Below are 23,668 nucleotides of genomic sequence, written 5' to 3'. Positions count from 1 at the left end.
ACAGGCTGGTACAGTGGTCATAATGAGAAATTTTAACTTCCCAGATTTTGACTGGGGTAATGGTTCTGCCTCAACTGCAAAGGGGAGGAAATATCTTAACTTGCTTCAGGACCACTTTATGGGCCATTTTGTAGAAGCTCTCACTAGATGCTCTCTTGAATCTGGTCATTTCTAACAGCGCAAAGTTTGCTAACCTGTTACTGTTAGTGACACACTTGGTAATGCTGACCACAATATAATTTTATTCCCCCTGAACTTAAAAAAGAAAACTCTGCCTAGGAGAGCAAGAACACTGAAGTTTAAAAAGGTCAATATCCCCAGGTTGAGAGAAGAATTTCAGCCATGGACTATCTATTGTCACATAATAGTACAGAGGATAAATGGGAGAGCTTTAAATCCACATTGGGTAATTACACTGGAAACTATATTCAGGTAGGTAACATGTATAAACAGCTAAAATTAAACCCCACATGGCTTACAGCTAGTGTTCTGTAAAAATGGCAATAAATGACAAAAAAGGGCATTTAATCTGAGGGGTCAGCTGTAGCCTGAAATTCACAAGTGGCTTAATAAAATCTGTAAAAAAAAAAAAAAAAAAGATGAAATCTGCCAACGTACAAAATGACCGGCAGGTGGCAAAAGAGAGCAAAACAAATCCCCAAAATAGAAATGCTAAAAATAAAGTTTAGAGCAGGTAGGATACCTACATAATGGCAAAGTACTGTACAGTACTCCAGAGAGAAAATAAAGAACTGGAAGGTACAGAATGGCCAAGTATTGAAGTCAGTCAGAAGGTATTTGCTGTTTACTGCTGTGAAAGTACGGCTGGCCAGACATGGTCCTAGCCAGCCATATCCTAATCTTGTACCCCCTCAGCCTGGGAATTACTGAAATTTTTTCAAAAGCCTTATTGCCAACCTTAGATTCTGCAGAAAGAGACTTTGGAAAGATAGAGATAATAAGTACTACAACCCCCATTTTTATCTATATCCATACGTTACTAGCATTGACGATTGGTAGTGTGAATTGTTTGGAATTGTGTTTTGATACCACTGGATGTAGTATAAAACCAATCTGTACTTTGGATTTGTTTATCATTGGCCATATCACCCACATCTCCTGCCTTGTATCAGTATCAAACTCATACCACCATAGGCACCCAAACTACCATCGAGCAGGAACCCCAACATAAGGGTGTCCACTGTTAACAAATGCTGCAGCCATCCCCATTCTCTGCTCTCATGATCAATGATTTGACTCTCCTCTGGCTCAGTGGTCAGGACTGGTGCCTTGCACTCTGGGGTCCTAGGTTCAAGTTTGATCAAGAACAATATCTCTGTGGAGTTTCTATGTTCTCCCTGTGTCTGTGTGGGTTTCCTCCCACACTCAAAAGTCATACTAAGAGCGCATTTAGATTGTGAGCACCAATGGGGACAAGTGATGACACTGTCTCTAAAATGCTGAAGAATATGTTGGTGCTATATAAGTAGGTAAAATAAATAATAATGTGTGAACAGGAAGTCAGTTTCTCAATTCAATCCTATGACAGCCTTAATGCCACTATAGGACTGAACAGAGAGCCTGACTTCTTGTCCAAAAATCACTGAACTTGTAGATAATAAAGGGTAGGAATTACATATATGTCACTGAAGCTAGTTTAAATACCCTTAAATTGTCACTTTTAATATTGCATTTAAAAAGTATACCCACAAACATACAAACAAATATAGATAATTGATTTTAAAAAATGAGGTGGGAGGACTTAGGCACATGGGAAAAGGTTACCGCACCGCAGTTACTCACTATACTGTCGATGGAATATTGGTGGTGGTGAGAAATAACCAATGAGGTCATTTCAGGTTCTCCTGGTGAATGGTAGCACTTAGGATGAAGGCTTGGACTATCCAGGATGGTGATCAGTCCCAGTCTCAGTTATTCCCAGGATACCAATTCTGTGCTCATCAGAAATACCGGACAATATCGATGAAAAAGAAAGATGAATAAATTCACATCCGCTTATAGGCACTTTGGGAGGCTATCCTTATCAGCCTATAATCTCCCTGCCTGCAAGCACTTCTCTGTAGCTGCGCCCTGGTCTTAGAATCCCTACTTAAAGAAAATATCCCAATGGTAAATGAGCCTATAATAAGGATATGTCCATATGGTGTCCCGTCTCTACTTAACAAACTCCTGAAGCGTTTCCCCGGCTAGAATACAGCGGTTCATCAGGGGAGAATCATTACATTGGCAATCATCTCGCCATTGCCATTGTGCTTCCTTGATTCTCCCCTGATGAACCGCTGTATTCTAACTGACTGATCACCATCCTGGATAGTCCAAGCCTTCATCCTAAGTGCTACCATTCACCGGGAGAACCTGAAGTGACCGCATTGATAAATTTGTCACCCCCCACTGATATTCCATCGACGGTATCGTAAGTAACCGCTGTGCGGTAACCTTTTCCCATGTGCCTAAGTCCTATTGGGTCATACGTCTCCCACCTAATTTTTATCAATTATCTATATTTGTTTGTATGTTTGTGGGTATACTTTTTAAATGCAATATTAAAAGTGACGTTTTAAGGGTATTTAAACTAGCTTCACTGACTTCTTGTCTACACATAAGACACTGTGTCAATTGAAAAGTCAAGCATATCAGCCCTATGATGCAGCTGAGGCCAGTAGGGAGTGCATAACTCACAATTACAGCCACTTAGAAAAATATTACCTTCACCACAATTTACATCATTTACCTTTCTAACAAGCCAGCGAAAAAAAGATTTAGTGGGAGGGCTTCTTTAACAATTATGTCCCAGTTACCTACTAGATGACAACTGCTGCAGCCTAAGATCCTTGACAACGCAGTCATGAGGAGTGATGTCACTAAGGAGAAAATTAACTCTGGCTCTTTAGACCAACCCTGGACAAACAAACAGAAATTTTGATGTGTTTTTTTTTTGTTTGTTTTTTTACTTTTGAGCTTAAGTGTTCCCTGGGGGCTGAAGAAGTTGTACGGATGCCTCAGACTGATGCCATACAGTGGCATCCATTCACCATATAGTTCCGGTCCGGGCTGTTAGAGCAGGGCCCCGGCCCTCATGTGGGCCACACTCTGTGGTCTTCTCATGCTGCTTCAACCTCACCACTATGTGAACTCCTCATTCTGCTGCAACCTCAACACTCTCTCATTGGGCCACTCTGTGGTCTCTTCATGCTGCTGCCACCTCAACACTATGTCACTGGGCCACTCTGTGGTCTCCTCATGATGCTGCCAGCTCACCACTCTGTGGTCTCCTCATGCTGCTGCCACCTCCCCACTCTTTTACTGGGCCACTCTGTGGTCACCTCATGCTGATGCCAGCTCACCACTATGTCACTGGGATACTCTGTGGTCTCCTCATGCTGCTGCCACCTCACCACTCTGTGGTCTCCTCATGCTGCTGCCAGCTCGCCACTATGTCACTGGGCCACTATGTGGTCTCCTCATGCTGCTGCCATCTCTGCACTATGTGGTCTCCTCATGCTGCTGCCAGCTCACCACTATGTCACTGGGCCACTCTGTGGTCTCCTCATGCTGCTGTCACCTCCCCACTCTGTCACTGGGCCACTCTGTGATCTCCTCATGCTGCTGCCACCTCACCACTCTTTGGTCTCCTCATGCTGCTGCCAGCTCACCACTATGTGGACTCCTCAAGCTGCTGCCACCTCAACACTCTGTAACTCAGCCACTCTGTGGTTTTTTCATGCTGCTGCCAGCTCACCACTCTTTGGACTCCTCATGCTGCTGCCACCTCAACACTCTGTAACTGGACCACTCTGTGGTCTGCTCATGCTGCTGCCAGCTCACCACTCTGTGGTCTCCTCATGCTGCTGTCACCTTCCCACTCTGTCACTGGGCCACTCTGTGGTCTCCTCATGCTGCTGCCAGCTCACCACTCTGTGGTCTCCTCATGCTGCTGCCAGCTCACCACTCTGTGGACTCCTCATGCTGCTGCCAGCTCACCACTATGTCACTAGGCCGCTCTGTGGTCTGCTCATGCTGCTGCCACCTCCCCTGTCTGTGGTCTCCTTTTGCTGCTGCCAGCTCACCACTATGTCACTGGGCCACTATGTGGTCTCCTCAAGCTGATGCCACCTCACCACTATGTGGTCTCCTCATTCTGCTGCCACCTCACCACTCTGTGGTCTCCTCATGCTGTTGCCAGCCCACCACTATATCACTGGGCCACTCTGTGGTCTCCTCATGCTGCTGTCACCTCCCCACTCTTTTACTGGGCCACTCTGTGGTCGCCTCATGCTGCTGCCAGCTCACCACTATGTCACTGGAATACTCTGTGGTCTCCTGATGCTGCTACCACCTCACCACTCTTTGGTCTCCTCATGCTGCTGCCAGCTCACCACTATGTGGACTCCTCATGCTGCTGCCACCTCAATACTCTGTAACTGGGCCACTCTGTGGTCTGCCCATGCTGCTGCCCGCTCACCACTCTGTGGTCTCCTCATGCTGCTGTCACTTCCCCACTCTGTCACTGGGACACTCTGTGGTCTTCTCATGCTGCTTCAACCTAACCACTATGTGAAATCCTCATGCTGCTGCAACCTCAACACTCTCTCATTGGGCCACTCTCTGGTCTCCTCATGCTGCTGCCACCTCAACACTATGTCACTGGGCCACTCTGTGGTCTCCTCATGCTGCTGCCACCTCACCACTCTTTGGTCTCCTCATGCTGCTGCCAGCTCACCACTATGTGGACTCCTCATGCTTCTGCCACCTCAACACTCTGTAACTGGGCCACTCTGTGGTTTTCTCATGCTGCTGCCAGCTCACCACTGTGGTCTCCTCATTCTGCTGCCACCTGACCACTCTGTGGTCTCCTCATTCTGTTGCCAGCCCACCACTATGTCACTGGCCCACTCTGTGGTCTCGTCATGCTGCTGCCACCTCAACACTATGTCACTGGGCCACTCTGTGGTCTGCTAATGCTGCTGCCAGCTCACCACTCTGTGGTCTCCTCATGCTGCTGTCCCCTCCCCACTTTTTTACTGGCCACTCTGTGGTCGCCTCATGCTGCTGCCAGCTCACCACTATGTCACTGGAATACTCTGTGGTCTCCTCATGCTGCTGCCACCTCACCACTCTTTGGTCTCCTCATGCTGCTGCCAGCTCACCACTATGTGGACTCCTCATGCTGCTGCCACCTTAATACTCTGTAACTGGGCAACTCTGTGGTCTGCTCATGCTGCTGCCAGCTCACCACTCTGTGGTCTCCTCATGCTGCTGTCACCTCTCCACTCTGTCACTGGGACACTCTGTGGTCTTCTCATGCTGCTTCAACCTCACCACTATGTGAACTCCTCATGCTGCTGCAACCTCCACACTGTCTCATTGGGCCACTCTTTGGTCTCCTCATGCTGCTGCCACCTCAACACTATGTCACTGGGCCACTCTGTGGTCTCCTCATGATGCTGCCAGCTCACCACTCTGTGGTCTCCTCATGCTGCTGCCACCTCCCCACTCTTTTACTGGGCCACTCTGTGGTCGCCTCATGCTGCTGCCAGCTCACCACTATGTCACTGGGATACTCTGTGGTCTCCTCATGCTGCTCCCACCTCACCACTCTGTGGTCTCATCATGCTGCTGCCAGCTCGCCACTATGTCACTGGGCCACTATGTCACTGGGCCACTATGTGGTCTCCTCATGCTGCTGCCATCTCTGCACTATGTGGTCTCCTAATGCTGCTGCCACCTCACCACTCTGTGGTCTCCTCATGCTGCTGCCAGCTCACTACTATGTCACTGGGCCACTCTGTGGTCTCCTCATGCGGCTGTCACCTCCCCACTCTGTCACTGGGCCACTCTGTGGTCTCCTCATGCTGCTGCCACCTCACCACTCTTTGGTCACCTCATGCTGCTGCCAGCTCATTACTATGTGGACTCCTCATGCTGATGCCACCTCAATACTCTGTAACTGGGCCACTCTGTGGTCTGCTCATTCTGCTGCCAGCTCACCACTCTGGTCTTCTCATGCTGCTGTCTCCTCACCAATCTGTGGTCTCCTCATGCTGCTGCCAGCTCGCCACTATTTCACTGGGCTACTATGTGATCTCCTTATGCTGCTGCCACCTCTTCACTATGTGGTCTCCTAATGCTGCTGCCACCTCACCACTCTGTGGTCTCCTAATACTGCTGCCAGCTCACTACTATGTCACTGGACCACTCTGTGGTCTCCTCATGCTGCTGCCAGCCCACCACTATGTCACTGGGACACTCTGTGGTCTCCTCATGTTGCTGCCAGATCACCACTATGTCATTGGGCCATTCTGTGGTCTCCTCATGTTGCTGTCACCTCCCCACTCTGTCACTGTGCCACTCTGTGGTCTTCTCATGCGGCTTCAACCTCACCACTATGTGGACTCCTCATGCTGCTGCAACCTCAACACTCTGTCATTGGGCCACTCTGTGGTCTCCTCATGCTGCTGCCAGCTCACCACTCTGTGGTCTCCTCATGCTGCTGCCAGCTCACCACTATGTCACTGGGATACTCTGTGGTCTCTTCATGCTGCTGCCAGATCACCACTATGTCATTGGGCCACTCTGTGGTCTTCTCATGCTGCTGCCACCTCAACACTATGTCACTGGGCCACTTTGTGGTCTGCTCATGCTGCTGCCAGATCACCACTCTGTGGTCTCCTCATGATGCTGTTTCCTCCCCGCTCTGTGGTTTTCTCATGCTGCTGCCAGCTCAATACTACTGTATGTCACTGGGCCACTCTTTGGTCTCCTCATGCTGCTGCCATCTCACCACTATGTGGTCTCCTAATGCTGCTGCCACCTCAACATTCTGTCACTAGGCCACTCTGTGGTCTCCGCATGCTGCTGCCAGCCCTCCACTATGTCACTGGGCCACTCTGTGGACTCCTCATGCTGCTGCCATCTCACCACTATGTCACTGGGCCACTCTTTGGTCTCCTTATTCTGCTGCCACCTTACCACTTTGTGGTCTTCTCATGCTGCTGCCAGCTCACTATTATGTCTTTTGGCCACTCTGTGGTCTCCTCACGCTGCTGCTACCTCACCACTCTGTCACTGGGCCACTCTGTTAACTTGTCATGCTGTTTCCACTCTCCCACTCAATGATTGGGCCACTATTTTGTATTTTTGGCCTGGATAACATCATCATTTATTTGACCCTTCTTCTGATCTGTCAGAAGGAAGGAAAAATGAGACACACAACAGATCATGTCTATGTAGCAGCTGTGTGGACTATATGACATGGTCATTACTTTGCTTCAGAATTGGCTTATGATTTGGTAGCCAAAAGCAGGAGTGGGTACAAAACACAGAAGACATGCAAAGATTCCATTCACTTGTCATCTCTGTTTTGGATCCACTCCTGTTTTTTTTTTTGGGCTTTAGCAATACTGATGGATTACTGATCAAATGCTGACCGAGTGAAGGTGGATGCTCCACAGACACGATCCGTTTTTTTGGGGTTATTGTTCTTATGGATCAGAGGAAGGGCAAAATAATCAGTGATGTCAACAGAAACTTACTGCTGACACCCTCTCCACTCTGTCAGGGCGGCTCTACTTATATAAATGTTTAGTAGAACAGGTTCTGTTGACATCTATGTGGAATCAGCTGATGACAGTGTAAAAGTAGTGCGGTCTTCCTTGCTATAATAGTATCTTGGGCCTCTGCACGGTTCTTTATACCTGGCGCAAACATTGACCTGTAAGGCTGAGTTCACGCTTGAGTTAGTTGGTCAGTCTCTTGAAGTGTGCAGTGATGCCTTTCATCTGTGTGTCATACTGACTCACAGTTTTGTTTCACTACCACAACAGACTCCCTATGCGTGTTTCCCCAAGGCAGTGTTGTACACCACTACACAGGCTCTCTGCAGTGAGGAAATAACTGTATTTTAACGATATTCGCCACAAAGAAATTCAGATCGAATCAAATCTTTTTGGACAATTTGGCAAACCGACCAAATTTTTTTGAAATTCGCTCATCCCTGGTGAGGATGTTGGAACCTTATTGGTGGAATTACAAAGGAACATAAACCCGGAAAAAATAATACTTGGTGTAATCTATAGACCACCTATTGTCACAGAGGAGATAGAAGTTCAACAGTACAACTAAATAGAGCGGGCTGCACAGGCTGGTACAGTGGTCATAATGAGAAATTTTAACTTCCCAGATTTTGACTGGGGTAATGGTTCTGCCTCAACTGCAAAGGGGAGGAAATATCTTAACTTGCTTCAGGACCACTTTATGGGCCATTTTGTAGAAGCTCTCACTAGATGCTCTCTTGAATCTGGTCATTTCTAACAGCGCAAAGTTTGCTAACCTGTTACTGTTAGTGACACACTTGGTAATGCTGACCACAATATAATTTTATTCCCCCTGAACTTAAAAAAGAAAACTCTGCCTAGGAGAGCAAGAACACTGAAGTTTAAAAAGGTCAATATCCCCAGGTTGAGAGAAGAATTTCAGCCATGGACTATCTATTGTCACATAATAGTACAGAGGATAAATGGGAGAGCTTTAAATCCACATTGGGTAATTACACTGGAAACTATATTCAGGTAGGTAACATGTATAAACAGCTAAAATTAAACCCCACATGGCTTACAGCTAGTGTTCTGTAAAAATGGCAATAAATGACAAAAAAGGGCATTTAATCTGAGGGGTCAGCTGTAGCCTGAAATTCACAAGTGGCTTAATAAAATCTGTAAAAAAAAAAAAAAAAAAGATGAAATCTGCCAACGTACAAAATGACCGGCAGGTGGCAAAAGAGAGCAAAACAAATCCCCAAAATAGAAATGCTAAAAATAAAGTTTAGAGCAGGTAGGATACCTACATAATGGCAAAGTACTGTACAGTACTCCAGAGAGAAAATAAAGAACTGGAAGGTACAGAATGGCCAAGTATTGAAGTCAGTCAGAAGGTATTTGCTGTTTACTGCTGTGAAAGTACGGCTGGCCAGACATGGTCCTAGCCAGCCATATCCTAATCTTGTACCCCCTCAGCCTGGGAATTACTGAAATTTTTTCAAAAGCCTTATTGCCAACCTTAGATTCTGCAGAAAGAGACTTTGGAAAGATAGAGATAATAAGTACTACAACCCCCATTTTTATCTATATCCATACGTTACTAGCATTGACGATTGGTAGTGTGAATTGTTTGGAATTGTGTTTTGATACCACTGGATATAGTATAAAACCAATCTGTACTTTGGATTTGTTTATCATTGGCCATATCACCCACATCTCCTGCCTTGTATCAGTATCAAACTCATACCACCATAGGCACCCAAACTACCATCGAGCAGGAACCCCAACATAAGGGTGTCCACTGTTAACAAATGCTGCAGCCATCCCCATTCTCTGCTCTCATGATCAATGATTTGACTCTCCTCTGGCTCAGTGTTCAGGACTGGTGCCTTGCACTCTGGGGTCCTAGGTTCAAGTTTGATCAAGAACAATATCTCTGTGGAGTTTCTATGTTCTCCCTGTGTCTGTGTGGGTTTCCTCCCACACTCAAAAGTCATACTAAGAGCGCATTTAGATTGTGAGCACCAATGGGGACAAGTGATGACACTGTCTCTAAAATGCTGAAGAATATGTTGGTGCTATATAAGTAGGTAAAATAAATAATAATGTGTGAACAGGAAGTCAGTTTCTCAATTCAATCCTATGACAGCCTTAATGCCACTATAGGACTGAACAGAGAGCCTGACTTCTTGTCCAAAAATCACTGAACTTGTAGATAATAAAGGGTAGGAATTACATATATGTCACTGAAGCTAGTTTAAATACCCTTAAATTGTCACTTTTAATATTGCATTTAAAAAGTATACCCACAAACATACAAACAAATATAGATAATTGATTTTAAAAAATGAGGTGGGAGGACTTAGGCACATGGGAAAAGGTTACCGCACCGCAGTTACTCACTATACTGTCGATGGAATATTGGTGGTGGTGACAAATAACCAATGAGGTCATTTCAGGTTCTCCTGGTGAATGGTAGCACTTAGGATGAAGGCTTGGACTATCCAGGATGGTGATCAGTCCCAGTCTCAGTTATTCCCAGGATACCAATTCTGTGCTCATCAGAAATACCGGACAATATCGATGAAAAAGAAAGATGAATAAATTCACATCCGCTTATAGGCACTTTGGGAGGCTATCCTTATCAGCCTATAATCTCCCTGCCTGCAAGCACTTCTCTGTAGCTGCGCCCTGGTCTTAGAATCCCTACTTAAAGAAAATATCCCAATGGTAAATGAGCCTATAATAAGGATATGTCCATATGGTGTCCCGTCTCTACTTAACAAACTCCTGAAGCGTTTCCCCGGCTAGAATACAGCGGTTCATCAGGGGAGAATCATTACATTGGCAATCATCTCGCCATTGCCATTGTGCTTCCTTGATTCTCCCCTGATGAACCGCTGTATTCTAACTGACTGATCACCATCCTGGATAGTCCAAGCCTTCATCCTAAGTGCTACCATTCACCGGGAGAACCTGAAGTGACCGCATTGATAAATTTGTCACCCCCCACTGATATTCCATCGACGGTATCGTAAGTAACCGCTGTGCGGTAACCTTTTCCCATGTGCCTAAGTCCTATTGGGTCATACGTCTCCCACCTAATTTTTATCAATTATCTATATTTGTTTGTATGTTTGTGGGTATACTTTTTAAATGCAATATTAAAAGTGACGTTTTAAGGGTATTTAAACTAGCTTCACTGACTTCTTGTCTACACATAAGACACTGTGTCAATTGAAAAGTCAAGCATATCAGCCCTATGATGCAGCTGAGGCCAGTAGGGAGTGCATAACTCACAATTACAGCCACTTAGAAAAATATTACCTTCACCACAATTTACATCATTTACCTTTCTAACAAGCCAGCGAAAAAAAGATTTAGTGGGAGGGCTTCTTTAACAATTATGTCCCAGTTACCTACTAGATGACAACTGCTGCAGCCTAAGATCCTTGACAACGCAGTCATGAGGAGTGATGTCACTAAGGAGAAAATTAACTCTGGCTCTTTAGACCAACCCTGGACAAACAAACAGAAATTTTGATGTGTTTTTTTTTTGTTTGTTTTTTTACTTTTGAGCTTAAGTGTTCCCTGGGGGCTGAAGAAGTTGTACGGATGCCTCAGACTGATGCCATACAGTGGCATCCATTCACCATATAGTTCCGGTCCGGGCTGTTAGAGCAGGGCCCCGGCCCTCATGTGGGCCACACTCTGTGGTCTTCTCATGCTGCTTCAACCTCACCACTATGTGAACTCCTCATTCTGCTGCAACCTCAACACTCTCTCATTGGGCCACTCTGTGGTCTCTTCATGCTGCTGCCACCTCAACACTATGTCACTGGGCCACTCTGTGGTCTCCTCATGATGCTGCCAGCTCACCACTCTGTGGTCTCCTCATGCTGCTGCCACCTCCCCACTCTTTTACTGGGCCACTCTGTGGTCACCTCATGCTGATGCCAGCTCACCACTATGTCACTGGGATACTCTGTGGTCTCCTCATGCTGCTGCCACCTCACCACTCTGTGGTCTCCTCATGCTGCTGCCAGCTCGCCACTATGTCACTGGGCCACTATGTGGTCTCCTCATGCTGCTGCCATCTCTGCACTATGTGGTCTCCTCATGCTGCTGCCAGCTCACCACTATGTCACTGGGCCACTCTGTGGTCTCCTCATGCTGCTGTCACCTCCCCACTCTGTCACTGGGCCACTCTGTGATCTCCTCATGCTGCTGCCACCTCACCACTCTTTGGTCTCCTCATGCTGCTGCCAGCTCACCACTATGTGGACTCCTCAAGCTGCTGCCACCTCAACACTCTGTAACTCAGCCACTCTGTGGTTTTTTCATGCTGCTGCCAGCTCACCACTCTTTGGACTCCTCATGCTGCTGCCACCTCAACACTCTGTAACTGGACCACTCTGTGGTCTGCTCATGCTGCTGCCAGCTCACCACTCTGTGGTCTCCTCATGCTGCTGTCACCTTCCCACTCTGTCACTGGGCCACTCTGTGGTCTCCTCATGCTGCTGCCAGCTCACCACTCTGTGGTCTCCTCATGCTGCTGCCAGCTCACCACTCTGTGGACTCCTCATGCTGCTGCCAGCTCACCACTATGTCACTAGGCCGCTCTGTGGTCTGCTCATGCTGCTGCCACCTCCCCTGTCTGTGGTCTCCTTTTGCTGCTGCCAGCTCACCACTATGTCACTGGGCCACTATGTGGTCTCCTCAAGCTGATGCCACCTCACCACTATGTGGTCTCCTCATTCTGCTGCCACCTCACCACTCTGTGGTCTCCTCATGCTGTTGCCAGCCCACCACTATATCACTGGGCCACTCTGTGGTCTCCTCATGCTGCTGTCACCTCCCCACTCTTTTACTGGGCCACTCTGTGGTCGCCTCATGCTGCTGCCAGCTCACCACTATGTCACTGGAATACTCTGTGGTCTCCTGATGCTGCTACCACCTCACCACTCTTTGGTCTCCTCATGCTGCTGCCAGCTCACCACTATGTGGACTCCTCATGCTGCTGCCACCTCAATACTCTGTAACTGGGCCACTCTGTGGTCTGCCCATGCTGCTGCCCGCTCACCACTCTGTGGTCTCCTCATGCTGCTGTCACTTCCCCACTCTGTCACTGGGACACTCTGTGGTCTTCTCATGCTGCTTCAACCTAACCACTATGTGAAATCCTCATGCTGCTGCAACCTCAACACTCTCTCATTGGGCCACTCTCTGGTCTCCTCATGCTGCTGCCACCTCAACACTATGTCACTGGGCCACTCTGTGGTCTCCTCATGCTGCTGCCACCTCACCACTCTTTGGTCTCCTCATGCTGCTGCCAGCTCACCACTATGTGGACTCCTCATGCTTCTGCCACCTCAACACTCTGTAACTGGGCCACTCTGTGGTTTTCTCATGCTGCTGCCAGCTCACCACTGTGGTCTCCTCATTCTGCTGCCACCTGACCACTCTGTGGTCTCCTCATTCTGTTGCCAGCCCACCACTATGTCACTGGCCCACTCTGTGAAAAAAAGATTTAGTGGGAGGGCTTCTTTAACAATTATGTCCCAGTTACCTACTAGATGACAACTGCTGCAGCCTAAGATCCTTGACAACGCAGTCATGAGGAGTGATGTCACTAAGGAGAAAATTAACTCTGGCTCTTTAGACCAACCCTGGACAAACAAACAGAAATTTTGATGTGTTTTTTTTTTGTTTGTTTTTTTACTTTTGAGCTTAAGTGTTCCCTGGGGGCTGAAGAAGTTGTACGGATGCCTCAGACTGATGCCATACAGTGGCATCCATTCACCATATAGTTCCATTGTTTAAAAAAAAAAAAGTATGCTTTTTTCTAACCATTGAAAAAGAATACAGGATACAAGAACATGGTGTGCTGTGTTTTCGTATTCTTTTTTTTTCTAATGTGTACGATACATCAAATGGAGGCATAAAACGTCCAGAATTTTTAAGACCCTAGACCCTGCATTCACTAGCTGTCTGTGCTGTATTCACAAATATCTGTCTTTATTGGTATGTCTGAATTCCTTTGCTGTGTATAGAGACAATGCAATTACATTTTCTATGTATCTTTGTTTTTTTTATGTACTCTCCTACTACGATGTAATTAGCATCCGAGTACCTCCCTACCATTTGCTCACACCTGGTCTTATTTAAGAGTTACTTGGAGTTATTTTAATTTGAGACACTAGGTCTGACCTTGGTCACCTGTGCACCATCTATAAATTCATAGCCAAATTAAAACCTGAATTGAACTGAAGGGAACTGTCTACACTCCTGCACAGTATGTACCTTATTCACTAAACGGTTTTTCCTTGCATTTGCTATTGCTCCACATGGCTTCCATTTGTTTAGCAAGCAGACAAAGAAGGATACAAGTAAGCTCTCTGGCACATTCAAAGAAACTTGGTCACCACTCAATTATCTTTTCAAGCTCACTGCTTTCATCTTTATTGTTTCTGCTGTTTTCTTGCTAACTTTCCACCCTTCTCCAACTTCAATGCCCTCTATCAATATCAGCTCCTTTCTCCTCTTCTCATCTATGTACAGCTGACATAAACTTTTTACTATCTTAAATCACCTGAATCCACCTAGCTCCACTGTGCAACAGGAAAAACACCCCACAAATCAATGAGCCATCTGATGTATCTGTGTTCGATTACTTGCTGCTGGAGACATACTTTCTAATTTGGCCCACCTTCTGCTTATTTTAACCTCTCACCTTTAACTCAAAGGATTTCTTCAAACTTAATTAACATTTGCTAAATGTCTTCTACTGTCCTCCATAACGGTGCACTCTGAGATCGCCATTTGTTTATGACCTATTCATCTCCAATTCTCTCAATTTACTGGCCCTTACAGAAACTTTGTTTAAACAGCATGATACCAACTCATTTGCCACCTTGTCTCATAGAGGTCTACACTTTTCATATACCCCAGGCCTGAGAACAGGCATGGTAGAGGAGTGGACATTCTGCTCTCTCCACAATGCACTTTCTCCATGTACCATAACTCATCTGCCACTCATTTGAGGTACATATTGGCACTTTTTCCCTGATAGTGATGATTATCTACCGCTCTCCGGGTTCATCCCACCCATTCCTGGATTACTTTTCTGCAAGGTTTCCCCATTTTATATCATGTGAAACAGCAGCACTCATTCTCAGCAATTTTTAAATCCCCTTTGATAACCCAACCTCTCCAGCTGCCGTCCAGCTTCTATCATTAACCTCCTCTCTATGCCTATCACAGCTCACTACTTCTCACTACTTCTCCTACACACAAAGATGGCAATACCCTGTTCAGTTTCTGACTATACTAACTCTCCTCTCCTATCTCTAACCACAACCTTCTGTCATTTACCATCAAGCACTCCTGCTCCTCTCAGGAGCCTCCTACCTACAGCACATGCAAAAATCTGCACACTACTAGCATTCAACTTCTATTGGACTCTGTACAGTCATCACTGTCCACTGTCCCCAATCGCTTCTTTCTTTTGTCTCAATTTATCTGCCGAACACTTCAACAAAACTCTAAAATGCACCCTGGATAAAGAAGCACCCCCCTACAATTTGAATCTCCCAACAACGATAGCAGGAACCTTGGCAAACTTCTCAAACATGATTTCTTCAGTGGTTTTCTTGATGTACCAGACATCTTTGGAGAAAATCATGCCAGCAGATTTCCTTCAATATAAGTTCATGCTCAATATTTATATCTCTGCCCTTCACATTGTCAAATAAAACTATTTCACTCCTCTCATCTCCTCATGATCCAGTAATCCTAAATGCCTCTTGTACACTTTCGATTCCCTCCTCAGTTCTAAAGTGCAAACACCTATAACAAATCTCACTGCCAAAGACCTGGACAAAAACAAAATTGACAATATATGGGAGGAAATAATCTCAGTCTCCTAGCACCACCAATCCCCTTACCTCCCACACCTTGCCATGTCTATTCTCATTATTTGACCCTGTCACAGAGGAAAAGGTCTCCAGGCATCTCTATTCCTCTTGCACCACTACCTGCCTCAGTGATCCTATTCCTTTACACTTCTCCAGTCCATTTCCCGGGTGTCAATTGAAACAAATAGTGGAGTACATGACTTGTGCCAAATGTACTGCGCCGCCTGCAACTTGAGAGCGTTCAGGCTGGCATCAGCCTCTAACGCCACCTGAAACCCCTGACTAAACGTGGCCAGAATAGACGAGACTGCCATGTCCCCTGTCAGCTCTACTACCTGCCGGTCTTTAGGCCATGCCTCCGGTGAGCCCTGCTGGACCGTTACCCGGTACAGCTGTCCTTGGTCCCAGACCACCAGCTTGAGGTCTGAGTCCGAGGGAGGCTGTGCACTCTGCTCCTTGAGAGCGTTGAGGCTGGCATCCGCCACTAACACCGCCTCAAACCCCTAACCGGACGTGGCCAGAATAGATGAGACTGCCACGTCCTCTGTCAGGTCCCTGGGACTTGTCTCTTGGCCTCCATCTGACTCGGGAGCTACTTGGTCGGAAGGGGGAAAGTCATAAGACCCCTGAGGGGCCCCTGGGCCCCCAGCACTCCCACTGTGCTGCCACTGCTGGTAGTGTTAAAAATAGAAAAAGAGGAAAAAGTTTTTACCACTTAAAAGGCGCCACCTGAGGCAGAGAAAAAAATCATTAAATGAAAGGAGCTAAAAAAGCTATCAATAATTAGATTCTGGATAAAATACTGATAGTGAACAAAAAATCTGGATAAAATCAGATTTACTCACTTCACCCAGGAGGAGAGATGAGGGATAAGCTCAAAACACCCTCATCAACTACCTCCTGCGCCTGAAAGAGGGCTCTTTCCTCCTCCATACCTTATGTTGAATAAAGCATTTTGGAATTTCAAGATATCCAGATTGTGGACTGCTGTCTTTCCAGAAAAATCTACCAAGCGAACCAGGCGCAGGAGGTAGTTGATGAGGGTGTTTTGAGCTTATCTCTCCTCCTGGGTGAAGTGAGTAAATCTGATTTTATCCAGATTTTTTGTTCACTATCAGTATTTTATCCAGAATCTAATTATTGATAGCTTTTTTAGCCTCTTTCATTTAATGATTTTTTTCTCCGCCTCAGGTGGCGCCTTTTAAGTGGTAAAAACTTTTTCCTCTTTTTCTATTTTTAACACTGTCCTATCCGCCTGGATTATCCAGCCGGATATCTTACCACTGGCAGCCTCTGTATTTTCATCCCACAGTGTCTCTTCTCTTCTTCACTACTCCAACCTTTGGCGCCGTGCTATTTTAGTCCGGAGCTACCCATTACGGTAGCAGAGTGACTAACCCTCTCCTTTTTTCTTCTCATCTCTGAACTGCTGGTAGTGCCTGCTTTTCCTTCGCTTCTGACCAAGTCGCTAGTCCAGACGGACTAACCTGGCCCTTTGACATCCCGGTTGTGGAGGAACCTTGCACTGAGGCTTTACCTGGGAGTCCTACTTCTCTGGGACAGCCCTGACCTAATTTGCATCCTCCTCTGCAGCAGCTGTCTCTTCCCTGCTTGTCCCCTCAGTAGCCACACCTGAGGACAACAGGTTCAAGCATGCTTGCTGGCCACACCCTGGGGCCTCAGCACAGCTGGCGTGAATGACCCCCTCCCCACTGAGGAGAGACACACACATTACACCCCCACCCCCACATTCCCATCAACAGACATGTCATGTACATTATCAGCACCAACAGGGGTGGACATGGCATTACATTCTGGGGGAATGGACCTTGGGGTGTCAGTGGCCACGTACTTAGACACAAGTCCGTCTCCAGCAAAACACTGGCAGGCGCCCCAGTCCAAATAGACCTTGACAACGGGCAGGGCCGGTTCTACTCCTCCTATCCCAGAGACAGTAAGGGATTTCCCGGGTAATAAATCTTGTGGTGCCACCAGTTCAGGCCGTACCATTGTCATCTCAGTGGTTTCCGGTTCGATGACTGGGATGGGTCCCTCGGGCACTGGGGACACATAGCCTTGAAGTGTCCTGGTTGCTTACACAGGTGGCAAAGTCGGGGTTCCCTCACCGACGTGGAAAGAGAAGCAGGGGCCAGTGCCCACTTGGGTCTATGAGCAGGGGTAGCAGGGGTAGCAGGTGCAGCGTGCGTCTTACCCACTCTCCAGCTGACAGGTTTCCAGGCCTCTGAAATCCTGTTGTTGGTGTATTCATCGGCCAGGGCTGCTGTTGCAGGGGCCACCTTTGGCTTCCGGTCACGGAGGTACTGCTGGAGATCCTCCGGGAAATTCCACAAAAACTGCTCTGTGGTTATGAGCATCTTCAGCTGCTGGACGGTGGTGAGCTCCAATCCCATGGTCCATTGGTCAACCGCTCTCCGCAAGGCACGCATGTGATCGGCCCAGCTCTGGGTAGGACCCTGCTGCAAAATCCGGAGCTTTTTCCGGTATGTCTCAGGGGTTAAGTTGTACTGCTGAACCAGAGCCTGCTTGATGTCCTCATAGCTCAGAATGGTCTCGCTGGGCAGATCCCCGAAGATTTTGAGAGCTTTCCCTTTGAGACGTGGCATTAGGAATCTGACCCACTGGTCCTCTGGCAACTGGTACTGATGGCAGGCCGTCTCAAACGCCAACAAAAAGGTGTCCAGGTCCCCATCTTTGTCCAGCAGGGGAAAGTTCTCAGCCTGCAGTTTTGGAATCCGGATCTCTGGAGACTCACATCAGGCTGGGGAGGCCTGCTGCAATTGGAGCTGGAGCAATTGCAGCCGATGCTCGCGCTCGGCTTGCTCGCGATGCTCTTCAGCCTCTGCTTGCTCGCGATGTTCTGAAGCTTTCTCATGACATTCTGCAGCCTCTGCTTGCTTGCGACATTCTGCAGCTGCCATGAGGGTCAGCCTGGAGACAGTCCATAGTCACTGGTTACCCGGAGGAGCAGGTAAGGTAAGCTTAGTACAGTTTACACAGTTGCCTTCTGTCCACGCGGGCACAGAGAGGCAGAAGGTTAGAGACACTCGCTCACAACATTGACAAGCTGAGAGAGCCTTTTCACAGCCCCAGTGAAACAGTGCTTCTTTAGCCTGGGTATACTGCTACCAGTTTCTCATTTGATATAAGCCCGGTCCGCTAACGGGATTATATAGGGTGAGAAACCAACCCGCGGTAGCATATAACTATGCCAAAACACTTACGTGGGGATTCGTAATCGAGATACAGGACAGCACAAGATTAAATGATATGTTTAATCGCCTTAAGGGCTCACTAGACAGTACATAATATAACACAGAATATATACAGTGGTCCAATGTGCAGAATACAGGTGGTATGGTTAAACAGTATTAAACAGAGCAAAAAGTCAGTTTACCAGATGGGTGAGTCCTTTGGGTTGATGAATAATGGTTCTTGTAATCCTTGGCTGTTGTCACAAGGGAGGCAGTGATGTCAGCAGTTTTAAAGGTCCCTCCAAAAATGATGCTCAGCATGACCTCCCTTCAGAAAAAAGACGCTGGACTCTGCCTGCATGAGTCTTTCACCTGTAGTCGGCTCCCCATCCCTTCTGGCCATGGCAGCCAAACGACCCACAAAACCCATTAGGGCCCATAGCTCCAGACTGGAAGGTCATAGGGAGATGGTTCTGGGACCAACAGGTTGGCCTGGGTTCTGACTACAGGTAGAGTCCACACATGGTACCGTTATTAGGTTTCTGTGGGGAGATCTCCGTATATTCCATCCCTGTCATCCTACCACCCAACTATGAGCAGGATCCTGTCCATCTTGGCCACAGGGTCGCAAATATATATCTGGTTTATGCCTGTGATAGACGGGCGATTCATAATTCCCTATAAATCGCCAGTTCCATGGTATTTTATGGTTGCTTTTGTTCTGAGGAATGACTTAGACCCCCTGCAGGGAAGTTTTCCTGTAGGATCCGTGCTGTCTTAATGGAGGTGTGAAATGTAACCAAATGTGGCCTGCTAGGAGTTTTCTGCTATCTGGCTGCGCTTTGAAGCAGGGCCCTCCTGTGGAGTTTGATTTCCTCTGCCACTCCTGGAGCAAATAGCAGGAATGAAATCATACTCCATATTCCTCACAGGTCCATAATAGAGTCTTAAATTATAATAAATTTGTCAGGCAATGCTCCTCCTGCTAGGGCTGTCCATATTTGCTTCATAAGTCGCATGAGCAGCGTAAAATTGAAAAATGCATAAGAGGCATTTTAGTGAAAACTGCCACATATGCATTATTCATTTGTACACCAGAAAACTTGCAAACTCCCCTAACGTATTTAGCATTTCTACAAAGATACAATAAATTTATCATGGAATATTTGCCACTGTGATAAACCTGGTGTCATGTTTGCCTCTTTGGTCTAGTTTTATCCTATCTAAATTTAGGACAGAATTGTTAAATCTCCCTAATATAAATACAAAGTTATTCAATATTATATTTATACCTGTTTTTAAAATACAAAATACTGTACAGAGGTAAAGACTTTCCAAGAGGACCTTTTTGTTAAGTTATTGGGGTTTATATATCAAAGGTGCTTGGCTCGTCATAAATTAAATACATCTTCCTTCAGTCCATGTGCCTATAACAAAACATATGTCAGCTTGTAGCTGACACAGATTTCCTTCATCATTTACACCAGAAAATTTGTGAAAATAATGATTCTGCCAAAACCTGCCCTCATAAAGTGGTAAGGGGGGGTGTAGAAAGGCCAATTGCAACTAAATTTAGTCGTAATGTTTTCATGTACTGCAGATTATTTTTACAAATAATGGAAATTGTGGACTAAGGATAAGCAAGTTTTAAAAAATTAGTTCAATTCTGTTTTGTCCAAACCAGTAACGAAATTCAATTTGGGTTCTAATCGATTCTACCTGAATGTGAGCGAGAGAGAGAGATTCACCCACATAAGGAGTCTTCCAGCCAAGACAATACAACTTGGGGTATACAAATTAGCCTTTCTTCCAAAAGGTACAGATCTCATGCCATCAGATGTTAGGTATCAATCCAATGTCAATGCTTAGCCTTTTAAACATGTCTTGAAGCATAACTTATATTTCCCCTTATCAGTGCTGAGCAGAGAAAACTTGCTCGTTATGTGAGAACCCATTTTATGGACAAGACCTCTGTGTGTACAGCACAAAAGACTTTGTAAACAAGAGAGCATACCTTATGAAATATAGAAAATGGTACAGATTTTCAACAAAGACTATATAAGTAAGTGTCATATAATCATCTCACAAGCACATTGGTCAACAATAAGTAGAAAGTGGTCAACCGCTGTATAGTCCCCCTGTATTTTTAACATAAACTATGCTACTATGCTACATAGTGTACATGTTTTTAACGACTGTTAGATGGGTTCACTTCTGTCTAAACGGCCATTAAAAACAGGCCTATTGATTTGAATGGTGTCCATCTGACTGTCAAAATGGCCAAAAATAGGACATGCCCTATTATTTGATTGTCGTTTGTTATTGGTTGTTAAAAAATATGGTCATGTAACTAGCCCCATAGAATGCAATGGTTCTGAAAATAGCCATTTAATGGCCATTGAAAGAACAGCTGTTACACAGCCTTTTCCATTGCCGTAGGAGTGTACCCTTAGTTAATAATTAATTGTGTTCATAAAGATATTACTAAAAACAGCAGGGAATAAATGAAAATTATACACACATACTATTTAAGATGGTAAACTTTAATTGCCAGGTTTGATATACCAGATACTAAGTAATGTTTAATGATTAGGATGTCGTACTTACCTGCCAGAATATACTATCTATTGTATTCCCCAGGAATCCATCCCGACCCTCGGTAGACACCAGTTTGGGGCCAAGAATTGTCATAAATTCATCAAAATCCACTTGACCATCCCCTAAAAGAAAAAATACATATAAGATACTTGTGTACAATTAGTATCATTGCCATGAGTTACTGTATGTGATTTTTTTACTAGTACTTTGCAAGGATTTTATACAGCAAAAACAAAATGACTCAGGTCAGCTATTCTGGTGGACAGATAATTTAAATAAATACAAATGTATGTGACCCAATGGATCCAGCCCTAAACAAGAAATGAATAGGGATATACGGTTATAATGTAAGCGCAACACAATACAGCACACTGGGGGACATTTATTTTCAAGAGACTGATGTTTCCATACACCAGTCTTGGCCCCTGTGTGCTAGATTAAGAAGCACCTAATTCCTTAAGAGACAGATGTCTTTTATTACATTAGGCTCATCTCTACACTTTATGCGCCAGAAACTCAAATCTGGCATAGAGCTGAGCTATAACCTACACCATTCAAGAGGGTTTTGGAACCGCGCTGCTAGAGACTATGTCTCCCGGTCATCAGTGAATAAAAAAGGGTGTCAGCCCCTCTCCTCAATACCCGCCGGATCCAGTCCTCCCCAGAACTCTCTCACTGCAGGGTTGAAAGGAAATGTGCAGAATAGTGAAGCACCCTTTACACTCTTTTTATAAAAGGTTTTATTCTACTCACAAAGGTTCGTAGACAAAAGGCATAAAATCAATATCAGTCGTCACATTCCTGCCCGACCCGGGTTTCGCTACCTTGCTTCTTCAGGGGCGATAACTGCGCATGCTTGCAGTCAAGCCTCTTAAATAGCCCAGCTGATTAAATTACACAGGCCGGTCTAATTTCGGATCATCACATGATTCTAAAACATCATTAACATAACATGATCTAAAGGCATCATTCACAATTCATACATAATAAAAATACCATCAGTGATCCTTTGACACAATCACATTTCAAACATAAAAAGCATATACAATATAAAACTGCGAGAGGATTTTCTCTCTCTCTTACCAATTAATACACAAATACATATATCTCTCTACCCTTTCGGGTTACCGCAATTCCATATATTCAATCTATGTCTCTAGCCTCCTTATAGAAACTCTTATCCCATATTCTAATCATACCATCCAATATCTCAAATGTCATATATTAGGACCACAGTCTCGATATTATACCTTGATATCGGTCTATTCTGAGGACATAGTTCCTATGTTCTCCACCCACCTCTGGGGCGTTTCTTCAGGTGTAATCCACCTACTCCCGTGGCGTCACTCGGGTGTTCCCGACCTCTCCTCCACCCAGACATCCACATCACAAGGCTCCACCGTTCAATCAGACAGTCAAGCCAAAGTGACGTCACTCGAAGGTCCTTAAGAGGTCAGGTAGGGAACAGCCAACTTCACCATCGGTGAGAACAATATTTCTCATGCATTTATCCCAATATAGGTGCCACTACTCCTTAGTTCCCCTCCCTCTCCTGGGGTACCACTTGGATGTCCTTCCCCATTATGTGTCACTCAGGTGTTCTCGACCCCGCCTCCACCCCGTCACCCACTTCACAAAGTTCCACCGTCCAATAGGACAGGCAGGCCAATATGACGTGGCTCAAGGTCCTTAAGGGGCCAGGTACAGAACAACCGGTTACTCCACTATTTGGGAACATTTTATACTAAACACTTTATACCAAACATGGTTTTAGGTCAAATTCGATGTTAAGACCACTGGGTTGTAGGGTCCCTAATTTATAGATCCACTCTACCTCTTTTTTGTTGATCTGTGCCAATGAATCCCCCCCGCGCCAGTGCGGTTTAATTGTTTCCACACCAGCAAATTTTAAACCTTGCGGGCTTTTTCCGTGCACCAATTTAAAATGTGCTGATACGCTGTGGGTCATCAGGCCTTTCTTGATGTTCCGTAGGTGTTCTTGTACCCTAACCTTCAGCTTCCTGATAGTCCTACCCACGTACTGGAGCCCACAAGGGCACTCCAGTACATATATGATGCCCTCATTTTCACATGAGCAATTATTCCTTATGCGGAATTCGGCCCCTTTCTTTTTGGATACTATAGAGTTAATACTCCTCTGTCTTTCTTTTTGATTACGGTTTTTACAGCCTGCACAAAATCCGCACCAAGTGAATTTTCCTACTTCTTTTTTCACTTTTATATTTACAGGGGGAATGGCACTATGCACAAGTTTTTCTTTAATGCTAGCCGCTTTTTTGAAGATAAAAGGGGGGTTCACTGGTATTATTTTTCCTATTATCGGGTCGTTTCTTAATACTCCCCAGTTCTTTTTTACCATTTTCTT

The 23,668-nt window shown here is 45.7% G+C and overlaps 1 protein-coding gene across 1 annotated transcript in view; it reads right to left on the bottom strand.

Moving 5' to 3' along the window:
* Window positions 1-23,668, bottom strand: part of CALN1 (calneuron 1) — a 489,140-nt gene that overhangs the window by 262,855 nt on the left and 202,617 nt on the right. Inside the window, exon 3 of the mRNA XM_040424816.1 lies at window positions 21,292-21,404. Within this exon, the coding sequence (XP_040280750.1) occupies window positions 21,292-21,404 (113 nt within the window). The remainder of the gene's footprint in view (window positions 1-21,291; window positions 21,405-23,668) is intronic.

The sequence above is a fragment of the Bufo bufo genome, chromosome 3 (assembly GCF_905171765.1).
Source record: "Bufo bufo chromosome 3, aBufBuf1.1, whole genome shotgun sequence".
Taxonomy (NCBI): Eukaryota; Metazoa; Chordata; class Amphibia; order Anura; family Bufonidae; genus Bufo; species Bufo bufo.
Note: the sequence above shows the minus strand (reverse complement) of the source record. Positions and strands in the feature narration are given on the sequence as shown.